Consider the following 15,867-nt stretch of genomic DNA (forward strand, 5'->3'; position numbering starts at 1 on the left):
CATGGGCACCAACGAGGCGAACCCATGTTGTTGCCACCAAGCCGGCTCTCAGAGATGACCGCGACATATTAAAGAGAGGACAGAGGGATACAGCAAGTTTTTATTTTAATGTTCAGTTGACTGGATCAGTGACAAATGATACTTCTTTGATGGGACCCCGTGTGCCAGCTCTTTCCATTCCAGCGAGATTTTGCCGATATCCCGCCATGCCACAATGGTTATAATTCTGCTCTTGTTGTTACTGAGCTCCTTGGATCCGAGTTTACAGGAATCTCTGGCTCCGAGGCTGACCAGGACCCCAAGGGCGCCTTGTGCCAGGGGCCAGGCGTGTGACCCAAGGCAGCGGCGAGATGCTGGTGGACGCGGCGGGGTTTACGAGCACCTCGGGGGAGCTCCAAGACGCAGGAAACTTTACTGCGCCACAAAATATCATTTGCAAATTCACCCGAACGGAAAAATAGATGGATCTCTTGACGAAAACAATCCTTTCAGTGAGTAAACCGTTCTCGGGTTTCATATTTGTGAATGTCATTTTCTGTGCTGTAAGATCAGAGCTCATGAGACTTGCGTAATTGTGCAAATGTACATTGGGAAACATTGTTCGGGAGGCGCCTTGCGCATTAAATAATTAACATCGAACAATAATTCACCCTGTCCGGCATGTATTAAATTGACGAATATAAAACATTTTAAATCAGCATTCTTACCACAGTAAATTGAAGATTAAGGTAACGATGAGAGCACTTTTGCGGACTGCACAACTTGTAATTAAAAGCTAAAAATTAGGTCTTGAAAATAAACCAACGAGTTAGAAAAGAAAACTGCACTGCATTATTTTGTGACGAGACATTCCAAATTACTTTTATTGTATAATTTACATCGTAAAGACAATTGTCAGATAGTGGCTTATTTCGTAGCCTACATTACAATCTTCTACTATCGTTCTTTAAATTACAGCATTCGTTTATCTGTCTTAGTTTTCCAATTAGTCAAATCCGAGTGCCCATGGACAATTACCATATGAAAACAGGATTCAACAGACAGTTTAACATAATGACTTAGACAACGGATGTGTTTATCCAACGTAAAAGGATGATTATTCGAAACAGAAGAATGAGAACCATTAATCAGCAGAAAAAAGGGATGAATAAACATCCTCTTTAAGAGGCGTTTAGTGTCTGTATATCTAACCTGACAGCGTTGTGTGACTCAATCAACGAAAAACTTGCGTATAAATAAAATAAAATAAAATTTAAAATAGCATATGCCACAATATTTAGGCTATATTTAAACACATTGAAAAACATACATTCCCATGCTTAATTATTTTATATTAAACGTGGGTTAGATTGTAGGGTTAAAGCAAGTGCTTAATGGTAGGCTATGTTTATTGATAAGTTTAAGACATAAATCAATAATTGTTATTTATAGAAAAACTAATTGATATTATAAATAAACTTAATTATATTATGTATACGATAACACTTCTAACAGTAACTTGTATATATCATAAATTAGCAACACAACTAATCGAATACAATAAATATATAAGGGAATAAAATTACAATTTCAAACATTAGCTAAAATATGACCGATTTGTGAAAACTCATGAACGACCTCGATTGACCTTGTATTGAATCCGACAAATGTTTATGCTAATTGAAAAGCAATTGTAAATGATTTTCCCCATTTCTAGAATGCGCACTAACTAGTGCTCCACTCTTTTTCTAGGTATACTCGAGATCACAGCTGTGGACGTCGGTGTCGTGGCGATCAAGGGCCTGTTTTCAGGAAGATACCTGGCTATGAATGAGAAAGGACGTCTGTATGCTTCAGTAAGTGTTATGTTACGTCGGAAAATCAAGTAGCTGAAATTCGGCTAGATGTAGGATCAGATAACAAGGGCTATTTGCGGCTATCGCCACATGGTGGTGTTTTTCATGCGGAACGAGCATGCCCACATGCTGCTAGATTACTGAGAGTTTGATTACTGAGCTTTGTTTCGCTCACTAGGGGCCTTGTCATTGAAATTTCTGGTCAGCAGAGAATGATAACCACATACAAGCTTCTTACTTTTGCCAGGTTACAGTAAGTGCTTGAGATGCTGAGAACTCAAATGTAGAGATTTTGGACCAGGTTAAATGTTGACTTTTCTACAAAATGGAGATGACTTCTTGTTAAAGAACCATTGAAAGTTTTTGTGGGCGCACTGAACCACCTTGTTCCAGGTTCAGTCATGAATGTCAAAATCAAAAATGTTACAAAATAAAGTAATAGCATATTTGAACCCTTTCAGGAAGTCTTCAACCACGAGTGTGAGTTTCTGGAGCGCATTCATGAGCTAGGCTACAACACCTACGCATCACGGCACCATGCTACCACCCAGCCTCCCCCAACAGGGTCCGGGGCAGGGGGTGGCAAGCGGCGTGCCAGTTCTAAGAGACAGTGGTACGTGTCCATCAATGGGAAGGGCCGACCCAGGAGGGGATTTAAGACACGGAGCACAGACAAAGCTTCCCTCTTCTTGCCCCGTGTTCTGGGCAACAAGGACCATGAGAATGTGCGCAAGCTCAGAGAGAACCAGCGGCACCAGGCCGGCTCTCACAGAGCCCCTGTGGGTCGAGCAGAACGCAGAAGACGACGACACAGGGGCTCCAAGGGCCACAGCAGAATGGCTGACATTTGACACTCTCTTGACACAGATGGAGAAAAGATCCAAAGCCACTGAGAGTCCAACAGACCAAAGGAGTCACATGGAACAATTTTCTCAGGAGAGAATGATTTAAAAAAACAACAACAACTTTTGGGGGAGTCATGTGTCAAGAAGGGCCGAGAACGAAGAGAAACATCCCTTTTCTTTCACGTTTAAAGCCCAGCATTTGAAACACAATGACAGTCCAGATAGGTGCATGTGACCAAATGTAACACTACTGAAAGTTTTGTCTTTTGCATTTTTTTTTATGTTCACACTTTTTGAAGTCTTTTCTGCTAAAGACGTGTAATTATTGTACATAGCTGTACAGTCATTTACTTTTTTATGTGAGCAAGATAACATAGAGTAAATGTTTGTAATGTTAAATTAGGATGTTGTACAAGTGCTTGACAATGCCGATGATGTGTTATGTATTGGACTACGGCTTTATAGGTGGTGTACAGACAAGCACTTTTTCCTTTTTGAAGTATAAAGTAGTAAACAAAGATCCATACACATAAAACAGATGCTTTTTAACTTACACGTGATAGGCTACTGTTCTTAAACTGCAATCAGGAGTACTTTGTATATTACTAATGTAATACGTATTTATTTTGTTTATATGTTTTTAAGTTATTGATGACATAGTTTCTACACTTCCAAATATCAAAGATTTTCTTCAGAAGAGATTAATAGTTACCATTGTTAGAATAACGCTGTTATCTTTGTACAGCTGAACAATCCCATAAGAGTAGACTCTCCAGTTTCCTATTTCTTAATACCAATTTGAGTCTAAATATATGTAATGACATCAGCTCTGAAGCATAGTTTTGATAAATGGCATATGTATTGAACACTGTAAACTGAGTAATGCATTAAAACGGCATTGTTTGACACTGAAAGCTAAACATCTTGAGGAATGTCACCAATAAATTATATGAAAGTATATATATACATTTATTTTTTTTGCGAAGCATACATGATACAGTGGCATTTTGGACAAAAGACTACAGAGCGAATGATCAATGATGTTTTATTTCGTTCCCACCTTATGTGTTCTCTGTTTCTAGAATACAATACATATTATATGGACCTTAATTAAAACTTTGACAGCTAAATTAATGACGATGGCTGCAGACATATTCATCGCAACTGTGATAGTGATCGCATAGGTAGTCTCTCAGCGGTTCAGCAAAAAGGGACTCCCTCTTGGGACCTTCCCCCCTTTCTCCTTAACTGCCTCAAGTGACATCATCTAGAAGAAAAGAAAATAATAAAAAAATCGATGGGAGCTCAAGCAAAACACGACTACTTTGTAAAATATACTCATATAAAATACGATTCTTTTTATTATTTTAATACTTACTTGCTGTAACAACATTTGTTTCGCACGAAGAGCGGCTACTTGCAAGAACAGAGATCTGTGCTTTTGAAATCTATAGTAGAAAAAAAGACGTGTTATTCTATACTTCGCAGCTTCGAGAGCTTCCTGGCGGTCACAATGGCATATCTCTGGGGAAACCTGGGAAGCCGTGCCGCTTGAGATATTCTTCTTCCTTTTTCTAGAGCCTGTGATCTGAGAAACAAGGCAATCCCCGATGAAAAAAAATATGTCTTAGAAAGTGTAACGCGTTGTATAGTTAGTTATGAATGCCAACCTCTAATATTACTTAACAGGAATGCTGGACTCTAGATAAATGGAACTGTTTGAATGAACCTTTGTCTTGCCCTCCTGATAGCTTATTTTTCACATTCATATATGCATAAATAGCCTACATGAGAGGCGAGATCAAAGCTTTCCGCGACTTCAAATATTATATTCTATAATCGCTATATTAACCAGAAACCGAGGAGTGCTGTCTTCCCTCACTTGGCTAAGGCAAATAAAGGATAGCACCAGCTTTATGATACGTATTACACATAATACAAATAACAGGTTTGCTCTCAAATTGATGGGTAACAGATTATTCAGATTTACGATACATTTTTCTAAAAACAAAGGCTGCATTTGGATCCAGAAACGGTTGCATAAAGACTGATGTCATATTAAAAAACATTCCATTAACAACTTTTCAACACAGTTTTAGACTTTAAGAAAAACAAAAATAATTTCAGTTTCTATTTATGCATCACTGAAGTAACTGACCAAATGAAACAGCCAACTCAAGAGCCTAAAAAAGGCCAAATAAAAAAATAAAATAATAATAATAATAATTGTATTATGACAATTGTTTGCTTATTTAAACATAAATCTGAGGACCAGAAGAGGTTACACAAATATTTTAAGCCACTGAAATTACAAAACTCACTCTGTCCAAAACAATTCATTGAACCTGTGTGCAAAGTTGTTCGTGCTCTTTGGTCCTAGTTCTAACTACCTATTCAGGCACACGACGCCCCTATTAGTTCAGTGGCATGTAACAAGTAAACAGAGACCCAGGGGTTAAGGTTCAGCGTCCCGATCGAGCGACTTCTGATGACCTGCCTTCAACAATGATGCGTCTGCCGCCATGTCGAGGGCATATAAGCGCTCATTAACCCTGCTGCCAAAAACAAAACAAAAAAAAACATAAGGCCATAAGATCGGGCTGTCGGGTCATCTTGAGATTACACCTCATGTATAGAATTTCGAATGAGAACAGAAAGTGTACAAGCGATTAACAAACAAACAAACAAGCAAGCAAACAAACAAATTTTAATCCCATTGTATTAACCAATGTCTTTGCTTCTGACCTTCGATGATCCAGTTCAACCATACTAATAAGTACAAATTACTCTAGAAAAACATTTGTGTCTTTTTTTATTGCTGAAGTGTGTTGACATTTTTTCTTCTGCATTCTACTGTACGGACATAAATTTACTTTCCCTTCAGCCTGAGGCTTATTCATTTCACTTTTGGTGTGAAAAGGCTTTTATATTTGCCAAAAATAGAACTTTTTTATTTTAAAAACAAACAAGCAAGCCCTGTCCAGATTTCTAAAAAAGGCCAAATAAAAAAATAAAATAATAATAATAATAATTGTATTATGACAATTGTTTGCTTATTTAAACATAAATCTGAGGACCAGAAGAGGTTACACAAATATTTTAAGCCACTGAAATTACAAAACTCACTCTGTCCAAAACAATTCATTGAACCTGTGTGCAAAGTTGTTCGTGCTCTTTGGTCCTAGTTCTAACTACCTATTCAGGCACACGACGCCCCTATTAGTTCAGTGGCATGTAACAAGTAAACAGAGACCCAGGGGTTAAGGTTCAGCGTCCCGATCGAGCGACTTCTGATGACCTGCCTTCAACAATGATGCGTCTGCCGCCATGTCGAGGGCATATAAGCGCTCATTAACCCTGCTGCCAAAAACAAAACAAAAAAAAACATAAGGCCATAAGATCGGGCTGTCGGGTCATCTTGAGATTACACCTCATGTATAGAATTTCGAATGAGAACAGAAAGTGTACAAGCGATTAACAAACAAACAAACAAGCAAGCAAACAAACAAATAAATAAATAACTATTATTATTATTATTTCCAAAATAATTCAGATTTTTTTTTAATCCATTGATAATTAAATTACCCAACGAGTGCTTCCTCAGAAATTACTTAAAGCCGTGCACTAGTGAAAACCGCTCCAATTAAAATCACTGCGATTCAGTCTCTTTCTTCTCCGGCCCGAGGGCCTCAAAGGGCTGCTCCTCGTGCCCATCTAATTGGTATCGTCAGGAACAGTGTTGGGGGTAATGCACTACAAGTAACGCGAGTTACGTAATCAGATTACTTTTTTCAAGTAACTAGTAAAGTAACGCATTACTTTTTAATTTACAAGAGAATATCTGAGTTACTTTTTCAAATAAGTAACGCTTTAAAAACAAACAAGCAAGCCCTGTCCAGATTTTAAAAGTAACGCAAAAGTAACGTAACACATTACTTTCCATAAAAAGTAACTAAGTAACATAATTAGTTACTTTTTTTATGGAGTAATGCAATATTGTAATGCATTACTTTTAAAAGTAACTTTCCCCAACACTGGTCAGGAATTCCTCAAGTATTGACCCAGCGGAGCCGGAGGGGTCTTTGTTCGTACAGACAGGCCTCCTACTGGCCATCTCTGTGGACCTTGTAGAGTTGCTGACCTCTGAACTAACATCACACCATTATTGCTTCCAGTTTGACTATTTTAAGTGATATGCTACATTTATTAATGCTAATAGCTTATCAGATAAAATGACACAGAATCGACTGATTGTTAAGATGCAAAATGCTTCATATTTTAGACTAAGCTACTTTTCTGGGATATTACTACAAATACCATTATAATAGATTAGGCTACATATGAGACGAAGAAAATGCTTTGAGCGAAGTAATGGTTGAGTTATAAGCACAGGCTTTATAAAAGCATTGAAAATAAATCCCACTAACACACAGCAAACTTTCTGTCTTTATTAAATAAAGCGATTTGTAAACGTCACAGTAGGCCTAATTGTCTGGGGGAAATCATTCCTATTTGAATTAGTTACACTAACACGATGTCAGCAAGGTTAATGCAGTCCAACATCTCATCAGTCTGAGATAGCATTTGGAAATTCTTCTCTCACTGTATTTCCAAAAGTGTCCTATAGAGGGAAGCACTGACGTCTGTCCAGTTGCTGTGAAATCACAGAACCTTATCATAGGGTTGCTATGTTGTTTCGCGATAAATCTAGAATTTTAAGGGCGCGTTGTCACCTCTGTGTTTGACAGGTCTATCAGTGAGTTTTTTTGGGGTGCACTGCGATTAAAGAGCGGTAAAACTTGTGAAGAGATATTAGAGGAGTTACGGGCCCTTTAAACACTTGCTTGGTAAATCCAACACACTATAATAATCTCACTGTATTAGCTACTGTGAGAACTCACAGTTAAAGGAATCGTGCCTGATTTATCAAATCCTTGAGCACTGCAACTTATTCACCTCACATATTACAAACAGCATAAGTTGGTCGTGAGATTGCGTTGGCCTGTCATTACATATTCACGCCACTATTAATTAACAAAAAAAAATATCTGAAACCGATCTCCTTGTTTTAACCCCAAACGTTTTTTAAGCGTTCGACTGAACATAATTCGTCTCATTTCCATACACTTTTGAGAGGCGGAACTGAGGCGGTTGAGCGCGACTGCAGCACCATGGAGAGCGGCTGAGCGCCCTGTTTTTATTAAATTCACTTCATTCCGCTGCTTGTATTCAGAAAGTTGATACAGCTGTAAGAGACTAGACTAGTTAAAATGTGTAGCATGTGTTAGTTGCTTGTTCTATATACCAACAGCATTTTTGTCTTCCAAAAGCATATAAAACAAGCACTTGGTTTAAAATGCAACACAATGACTTTCATTTTTACATAAAGGTTTCATTACCGGCCAACTGTAGACTAAATTATAGCAAGCATGGTGTGTGGGTCTAAATATAACCTCTGGTAAAGAACGTTTGAGTTTTTGTCATGATAATTCAGCAGTGGCTATAAAGCATTACAGGCCTTTTCGATTTGGGGATCCAAATGGGTCAAAAACAGCAGTTTGTTTGATCAGTGTCTGTGCCGCCAACATGTATATAAAACCAGCCACACATTCTTAGATCAAATGAACCGCTTGACAAACGACTGTGTGCAGAAGACCCCCATCAGCAAGCAACATTTAGTGAACCGTCAGAGCTTGGATGGGTGGGATCGCCTAGCTACAGGTTAAGCAATTTGGGTAACAGGCTCAGTGTCTAGAAGGTATTCAACTCTCCTTTTTGAAGTTAAGAGATGAGAGTGTTCTGTCTGGAGGAAACGCTGTCATGCGAAACAAAGGCGGGGCTCGCAAGAGTTATGGCAAGGGAACTTTTTGTTTGTTTGGGATAATGGTTTGTATAAGCAAATCAGTCCCAAAGAAGTAGGCCTATATACGTTTAAATCAATATACAGGCCTACCCTTATTTAATACATTTTTATTTAAATGTATTTATTCATTTACTTATTTTTGAAAATTATGAAAATTATATTTTCTTTCATTATAGTTTGTTCCAAATATTGTTAATGTTAAGAAAAAAATTACAAAATACATATAGTGCCCCAAAATGCATTTAGAAATGGTTGGACAAATCTAAAGAAAAATATCTGCAAATAAATGATTCTAGAGCTTACTTTCCTTTCTGATGAACTTTCATTTTTTAATTTAATTTAATTGATCAACTACTTGTGATTAAGACACCCGTGTCAACTTGCGGTGAACTTCATCATGCATTCTGAATTAAAAATGAAAGTTCATCCGAAAGGAAAGTAAGCTCTAGAATCATTTATTTTCTTTTACCAAGTGTGGTAAAAGTGTCCAAATACTTTTGTGTGCCACTGTATCGTGAACAGGCGAATTCACTAACTGTTCTTGAAGGTGAACTGTTGTTTGTTTGTTTGTAAACAGAATATAAAAGAGTCCTTCTCCTATAAACAGATGTGTAATTAAACCCTCTGCGTAATTTGCTCCAATATAGCAAACACACCCTCAAGGAGGCCTATTCATTCAGCAGTTAAACTGCCTGAGCAGTCGGTGTGTTAAAGAGGTGTTCATTCTGGGAGGATTTTTTTTTTCATGTACTATCCTCTATCAATAGTAACGCAAATTACAATCTTTTGAGGTTTCAAGTAGGTGTCTTACTTTTATGTTGAGTGTTTTCACCATCCCCCATGGTCTTTCCGTTTTACGTCGCATCCTCTACAATAGCAGCAGGGAGCGCACATTACCCGGGGCCGCGAAGAAAGCTTGACTCACAGTGTGATGCGTCCAGCGGTTTACATGTTCTCCCCCACAATGCTCTGCCGCACAACATTCACAACTAGACACTCGTAAGAGGTCAGCTGCAGAATTGTCAGGCTGAATTATCTAGCAGTCTTTACGCTGTCAGAGAGATGTGCAAAAGCTCCTTTACAAACTTCTTAAATTATGTTTGCACATCAACGTCTGTGTCATTTATCAATTTATATGTCATTATGCATACCATTTTCCTGTTTTCTTTCTTTTGTTTTCCACAGTAGCCTATTGCTCTTTCGCGAAACAGGGCTACTTTTTCTTGAATTAATATTTGCAACTCGTTCGAATTCGACTTTGTTTTTTTTTCTTCTTCTCCCTGTTATTGTTCAGTTATAGAACGGTCTCCTGCCTGACACTGCAGTCTGTTAACGTTGTGATTTCCGATACATCCTCCAGTAGGCTATATAAATTAATTTATTTCTGTCCGATTATAAAGGAAGCCTACACAAAGACAGAACAACTAAATATAAAGCGAATTGTTGAGGGGTTTTGCAAAGTGCATAGCCTACACTAAACCTAATTTTACGCATTCCATACGGAAGGTTTCATTTTCAAAATACGTTTCAGTATCTACAAAAAAAAAACTATCGGACTTTCCACCTGCCGCCAAAAAGAAATGCCGTAACCGCAACGTATCAGTATCGCTGGATATATCTGCAAAAAGTAGTACCATTATTTCTCACTTTATAACGCACTCACATATTATTGAATGTATAGTTAAAAATTAAATGGTTTATTATAGGTGCGTCAAAGCCATAACGCGCAAGATGACCAATAACAGATTACGCTTCTAAGAATTAGCTACTTGACTTGAAAGGACACAGATTTGAGATTGATAAAGACATTATTCCCGTGGACAACGGCAGTACACTGTCAAAGTTAACGAACGTTGTTTTATTGTAAGGGATCGGTTATGACGTTTGTCTCTCTCACTGGCACGCGAGCACACACGCGCGCTGTAGTCTCACTGCCCACTGCATGGACGTGCGCACATTATAAGGAATCAGTGTGCTCGGAGTGGCGCAGAAGGCTGCTCCGTCATGCACTAGGTAGTGTGTGATGTAATTTCGCTGCAGATATAAATATCGTCGGCAAGGGGAAAGTAGCATGGCTGAGCGGGGCTAGAACTGACGGTCAACATTTTCCAACTTTTGTGTGAAAACAAAACAGCTTGAACACCAGTCTGAAGTGTAGTGTCTTGAGAGGAAACCCACCGAGCGCGACTTCATGCCGCTCACTAGGGTTGGCCATAGCTCTGTGCGTGAGTAAGCTGTTTTGTGCGTCTTTTTAGCTGCCGACACAAATATAGAGAAAGACGGTATTTTAGTGTCTTCAACTCTTTCAGACGCTCACGTACCGCTCAGAAGGATGAGTGTCCACTCGGCCCTATTACCAATAGTGGTCTTAGGACTTATGACAAGCTCAGTGCGCTGCGCTCCGCTGCCCGGTGGGCAGAACGGACCCGTGGAGCGACGCTGGGAGACCCTCTACTCGCGTTCTCTAGCCCGAATCCCCGGGGAAAAAAGAGATATCAGCCGGGACAGTGATTATCTCACGGGCATTAAAAGACTGCGACGTCTCTACTGCAATGTTGGCATTGGGTTTCATCTCCAAGTATTACCGGACGGCAGAATTACCGGCGTGCACAACGAAAACCGTTACAGTAAGTTTCATCTGTTATTTGAACTTATGCATGCTGGATCGGCTGTTGGATTTGAAATTGTCACCCAAATGAAAATTTGAATTATGAAAAGAATTAGCCTAATTAAGAAAGGAAAAAAAATCCTTTATGAACAACGCGCAGTGGGCTGTCAGTAAAGAAAAAAAATGTAATAATAAAACTTTAAGTTACACGAATCCAACATCATGCCATGTTTTCTAACATCAACAACGCTTGTTGTAGCGCTTTCGTTTAAATTTCCCGAATCAAGTCAGGTGTGGTAGTGCACCAGCATCTGGCATCCTGCATTACGCACACAACAGGTCTCTGTTACCAGAGCAGGACAGGAACCCGGCCAAAATCCCAAGCCTAAGGTTAGGAGCGAGATAAACTTATCATTTACGGTAGATTAACCCTTCCCTCTTTTAAGAAATAAAGGTTCTTCAGTGATTCTTTGGTTCAGACTTTCTTATATGAAGCACTATTTTGGATGTATATGTTCTTGAGTTGCTGTATGGTTCTTCAGAGATTAAAAAGTTCATTTATCATTTTTTTTTTCCAGATAAGTCTGGCCTATTTAATTTCACATCAGTACAAATGGTTTTCTAAATAACTACAGAATAATTAATTAATTAATTAATGTATTTATTTATTTGTGGAATTTAAAAAGGTTTTCTTATGACATTAGGCTAAAACAAAACATTTCTTGGACCATAACTTAAAAAATTTCAAACCAATGTCTGTTCAAGGCAAATGCAATATATAACAGGTTCTAAGCATCTGTGTTGATGCACTTTATGTTTCTGAAAAAAAAAAAAAAAAACTCAAGAAGTTCTGGTTATGTTTGTCAACATTCATTAGAGGCTAAACAAACGGTATTTTAATCATTAAATGAGAAGCATTGTTACAAAGTTTATTACTAAGTTTTCCTTAGACCCATATAAAGTGGTCCAGGATCTGATAATAAAAATGTTATTTTTTTCTGACACTTGTCAATTAAACTTCAATTAAATAAACCATGTATGGGGATTCATTGGGAAAATACGTCGTTTAAAATAAAGCAGAAGTCATTTAAAGATAAATCTTAGAGGTTTTACCGAGAAATTGATGCAATATTACATGTGGGAAGGGGCGGAAAGTGTCATTTCCTTCAAAAAGGATGCTCTGGCAACTTAAACGTAAACACGTACAATTTTTAGAAAGGCAGTCATGGTTGGGAGTTGCCAGTCAGGGCTAAAGATATAAGCCAAACAAGGTCATTTATTTTCTTTGTTGTGTGTTTCAGGTCTTCTTGAGATATCTCCGGTGGAGAGGGGAGTTGTGACACTGTTTGGCGTCCGGAGCGGGCTATTCGTGGCCATGAACAGCAAAGGGAAGCTTTTCGGATCTGTGAGTATGAAATGATTTACAATGGGTTTCCGCCCGTGGATGTTCTTATCGGAGCTCGATGACATATCACCCTGTACTTGAGATGTATCCCCTCACCACCGCCCCCCGCCCCCCCCGTCCCACGGTCTCTGACAGCGTTACATTGTTGAACTCAGTTGTGGCATGCTTCCAGTGCCTACTGGTGTTTTCATTGTGGGACGGACAAAAATCCAGGAACGGTAGCGCAGTATCATTCGGGCTACGCATTCCATTCTTAGCATTGCCAGCCAACACATGCACCTACTGTCCTTCCCAGAGTAAAGATGAACTGGCCAAAGAGGACCACCCAAACACCATACTGCTACCCTCTCCGATTTCTTCACGCACTGGTCTGGTCTAAACCCTCCAAACATCTAAACTTTTCTATGACCCAGAAATCGCGTAATTTGATGGTATACGTCCTTTTAACCCAGTTAGGGCCATAGACCTATTAACTCGGTTGCCCCTGGCAAAACAATTCGGAAGAAAGTCCAAAGCTTTCTCCTTGATGTAGATGATAAAATATGACAAATAGTTTGTTCTGTTTTATTTCCCCCCCATAAAATTCCTCTCCATGTATGGGATGGACTATTGAAATGTCAATGAAAATAATATTTGCTATATCCTTTTCATTGTAGGTGCAGTTCACAGATGAATGCAAGTTCAGAGAAAAGCTCCTAGCAAATAATTACAATGCGTACGAATCGCTGGCACATCCTGGGATGTACATTGGACTAAGTAAGACTGGCAAAACAAAGAAAGGAAATCGAGTATCGACGTCCATGACGGTGACACATTTCTTGCCTAGAATTTGAGCTCATTTGGAGAGGCGCAAGGCGGAGGAACGGCGATGCACTTTCTACAGAAATTACACGTGAGGTTTTAGTGTATCGTGTCATGTATGTATATATTAGACTATTTATATCTGTTGGTTTTATATTCATCACAACGTCCTCTTTCCGAGGTGGAAGACAACAATTAATTTATTTGTTATTTGTTAATTTATCCTCATTGCTGCTACCACGTGTTCATATACAAGTGAAATTCCTACAATGTACTTTTTTTTTGCACTGTTTGTTTTGTTCTAAAGCAACAGTTTTGGAGAGGTAGTCAGTGTAGACGCCATATTTATTTTCTCGCAAATGAAAACAAGGTTTCTAATTTTCCGAACAAATGCTGTCCAGTCATTGGGAAAGTTTGTGGAAAGACACATTTCAATTTTGCGTCTGCTGAACGATCAACCCTATCCGTCGCAGACTCTATTCAATCGCGAAAAATTAAATATGGCGTCTACGCTGACTAAGGCCCATTTGTCCTTCGTTGGAAAGAATATGTAAGTAGATCAAGCCTCCAATCGTTAAGGTGTATCAACCCTCACAGTATTAGCACTGGAGCAATTGTCCAATGTCTGAGCTCCTTTGTGCGGAGCTCGGATCTAACTGAAGCTGTATCGGCTTACTCTAGCTTACTGAAGTTCTACCCCTTCAAATCTGTTTTTAGCTCTGCCGGGGGGTTGAACTTTGAACTTATCTGCAGTCAATCTTTGTCACATATCTAAGGCTCTGGAAAGAGAGAAGTAGCTTCTTTAACAAACAGACATGAATTTAAAAAATCAAAGGCATTGCAATACAGATACTGTACTCTGAGCCCCTTTAAAGAGACATACTGTACAAAGCCAAGTCCAAGTCAGTCTCTGCTGGGTGCCTGGGGGGAAATCAGTCACGTTAAAGATCAGTGTTTTTCTATGGTGGTAACACAGAAACAAAGAAATGACAGTGTTGTGTGTAAGTGAATGAAGAGTTGATGTAAAAAAACAACTTCCACAGTGAGTTACGAGGAGGCATATTGCCCACTTTTTTTTTTTTGTTTGTCGTTTTCTACCTCATGCAGTTTCCAACTGATAGTTTCCTACTTTGAAAATCAGCTGACATAGAATGTTTAGTTCTAAGTTGCTCTTCTGAGGCTACTGCTACTCTGTGAAGTTCTGGCGGCCATTGCGTCCTAGTTGCGCCTTGTCACGTTTGAGCTATCTTTACCCTGCGATTTACTTTTAGAAAGGATAATCATGTTGGAAATATTTGCAGACAGCTGTTAGTCTATACTATATGCTCAACCAGTAACCCTATATTTTTCTTTATATATTTTGTAAATGTAATATGGTGCAAAACTGAGAAGCTGCTTTAAACCTGGTATATGATGTTAGTAAAATAAATATTAAGATATGATACATTCATGCAGGGATAAACAAGCTTTCCATCTTGAACCTTCAAAACTATATATTCGAGAGATATTTTCTTTAAAAAAGCATTCCTTATTGTCATCATCATAATGGTTACAGGCCTGCAGGCACACTTAATTGAAAGAAACTAAAAATGTACCTAACCTGAAAATGGATGGATAGTCTTTTGGGCTTCAAGAAGCTCTTAAGAACGTGTTTAGAAATTAAAGGACAATTTTGAAGCTAAACTGACCGATTGACCTTAAAAAGCATGAACACATTCGCATTTTATTTTTTTATTTTTTTTGTGTAATCTCAAAGCCGTGGTATTTCAATTGTTATATGTCCAAATTTGTAAATTGTTTCTTACCATGCCCTGCCTGGATGTGTACATCAATTAGTTTCACTTGATGACTACCTGAGCTAATGCTGGAGGAGGGAGGGGTTGTCCGTGTTTCTCTTTTACACAGCTGTGCCAAACCTCTTTTCAAATGGACATGATTTGCATCAGTGTGGATGTTGTTTACAATAGACCGAATGGCCACTGAAGGCAAATTGTCCCTCTGACCCTCATCACAATGTAGAACTGACACAAAGCACTGGTCTTGATTTGTTTAACCAAAAAATGCAATATCAACCAGCATGACCTAGTAGCCTGAGATTAGTGAAAACAGAACATCCTCGTCTTTCGCACAAAATGTCACTCCAACACGACGTTTTTTTTATGTGTTTATGAACAGGGATATATGTGGTGTATTGAAATAAACTAAATACCATTTCTCTGTCAGTTCCCATACGGCTTATCCATGAACCGCCAGTTGTGTTTGCATCCATGGCAGAGCTCTAGTAAATGGGCTGACGTCTGAGTCCTGTAGTAGTGCGCTCTGAATCCTGTTTTACCAAATATTGTCTGTAGTTTTATACAGGTCTTGTTAAATATTGTGATGTATGTGCTGTGCACATGATGATACCCTAACTTAAATGGAAGTTAATAAATATGTAAATCATACTGGTCTGAGTGTTTTTAATTCTTACAAAAGCACATGAAGGTTCAATGAAACCGACAGCTGTGATG

The 15,867-nt window shown here is 38.6% G+C and overlaps 2 protein-coding genes across 2 annotated transcripts; both read left to right on the forward strand.

Moving 5' to 3' along the window:
• The first annotated feature begins 214 nt into the window (after positions 1-214).
• Positions 215-2,686, forward strand: LOC107730079 (fibroblast growth factor 3). Its single transcript, XM_016540809.1, has 3 exons — positions 215-491; positions 1,732-1,835; positions 2,297-2,686. The coding sequence occupies exons 1-3, from the start codon at positions 215-217 to the stop codon at positions 2,684-2,686; spliced, it is 771 nt and encodes a 256-aa protein (XP_016396295.1).
• An 8,189-nt stretch (positions 2,687-10,875) lies between these two features.
• LOC107730076 (fibroblast growth factor 4B-like) lies at positions 10,876-13,389 on the forward strand. The gene is made up of 3 exons (XM_016540808.1): positions 10,876-11,170; positions 12,453-12,556; positions 13,213-13,389. Exons 1-3 carry the CDS (start codon positions 10,876-10,878, stop codon positions 13,387-13,389), a joined length of 576 nt encoding a protein of 191 aa, XP_016396294.1.
• Positions 13,390-15,867: the final 2,478 nt, after the last annotated feature.

This window comes from Sinocyclocheilus rhinocerous, unplaced genomic scaffold (assembly GCF_001515625.1).
Source record: "Sinocyclocheilus rhinocerous isolate Xijiao unplaced genomic scaffold, SAMN03320098_v1.1 scaffold878, whole genome shotgun sequence".
Taxonomy (NCBI): domain Eukaryota; kingdom Metazoa; phylum Chordata; class Actinopteri; order Cypriniformes; family Cyprinidae; genus Sinocyclocheilus; species Sinocyclocheilus rhinocerous.

Coding starts and splice junctions, on each gene's coding strand:
- LOC107730079 (XM_016540809.1), top strand. CDS start 215: ATGGTTATAATTCTGCTCTTGTTGTTACTGAGCTCCTTGGATCCGAGT. Junction 492..1,731: donor TGACGAAAACAATCCTTTCA/GTGAGTAAACCG, acceptor CTCTTTTTCTAG/GTATACTCGAGATCACAGCT. Junction 1,836..2,296: donor AAGGACGTCTGTATGCTTCA/GTAAGTGTTATG, acceptor GAACCCTTTCAG/GAAGTCTTCAACCACGAGTG.
- LOC107730076 (XM_016540808.1), top strand. CDS start 10,876: ATGAGTGTCCACTCGGCCCTATTACCAATAGTGGTCTTAGGACTTATG. Junction 11,171..12,452: donor GCACAACGAAAACCGTTACA/GTAAGTTTCATC, acceptor TGTGTGTTTCAG/GTCTTCTTGAGATATCTCCG. Junction 12,557..13,212: donor AAGGGAAGCTTTTCGGATCT/GTGAGTATGAAA, acceptor TTTTCATTGTAG/GTGCAGTTCACAGATGAATG.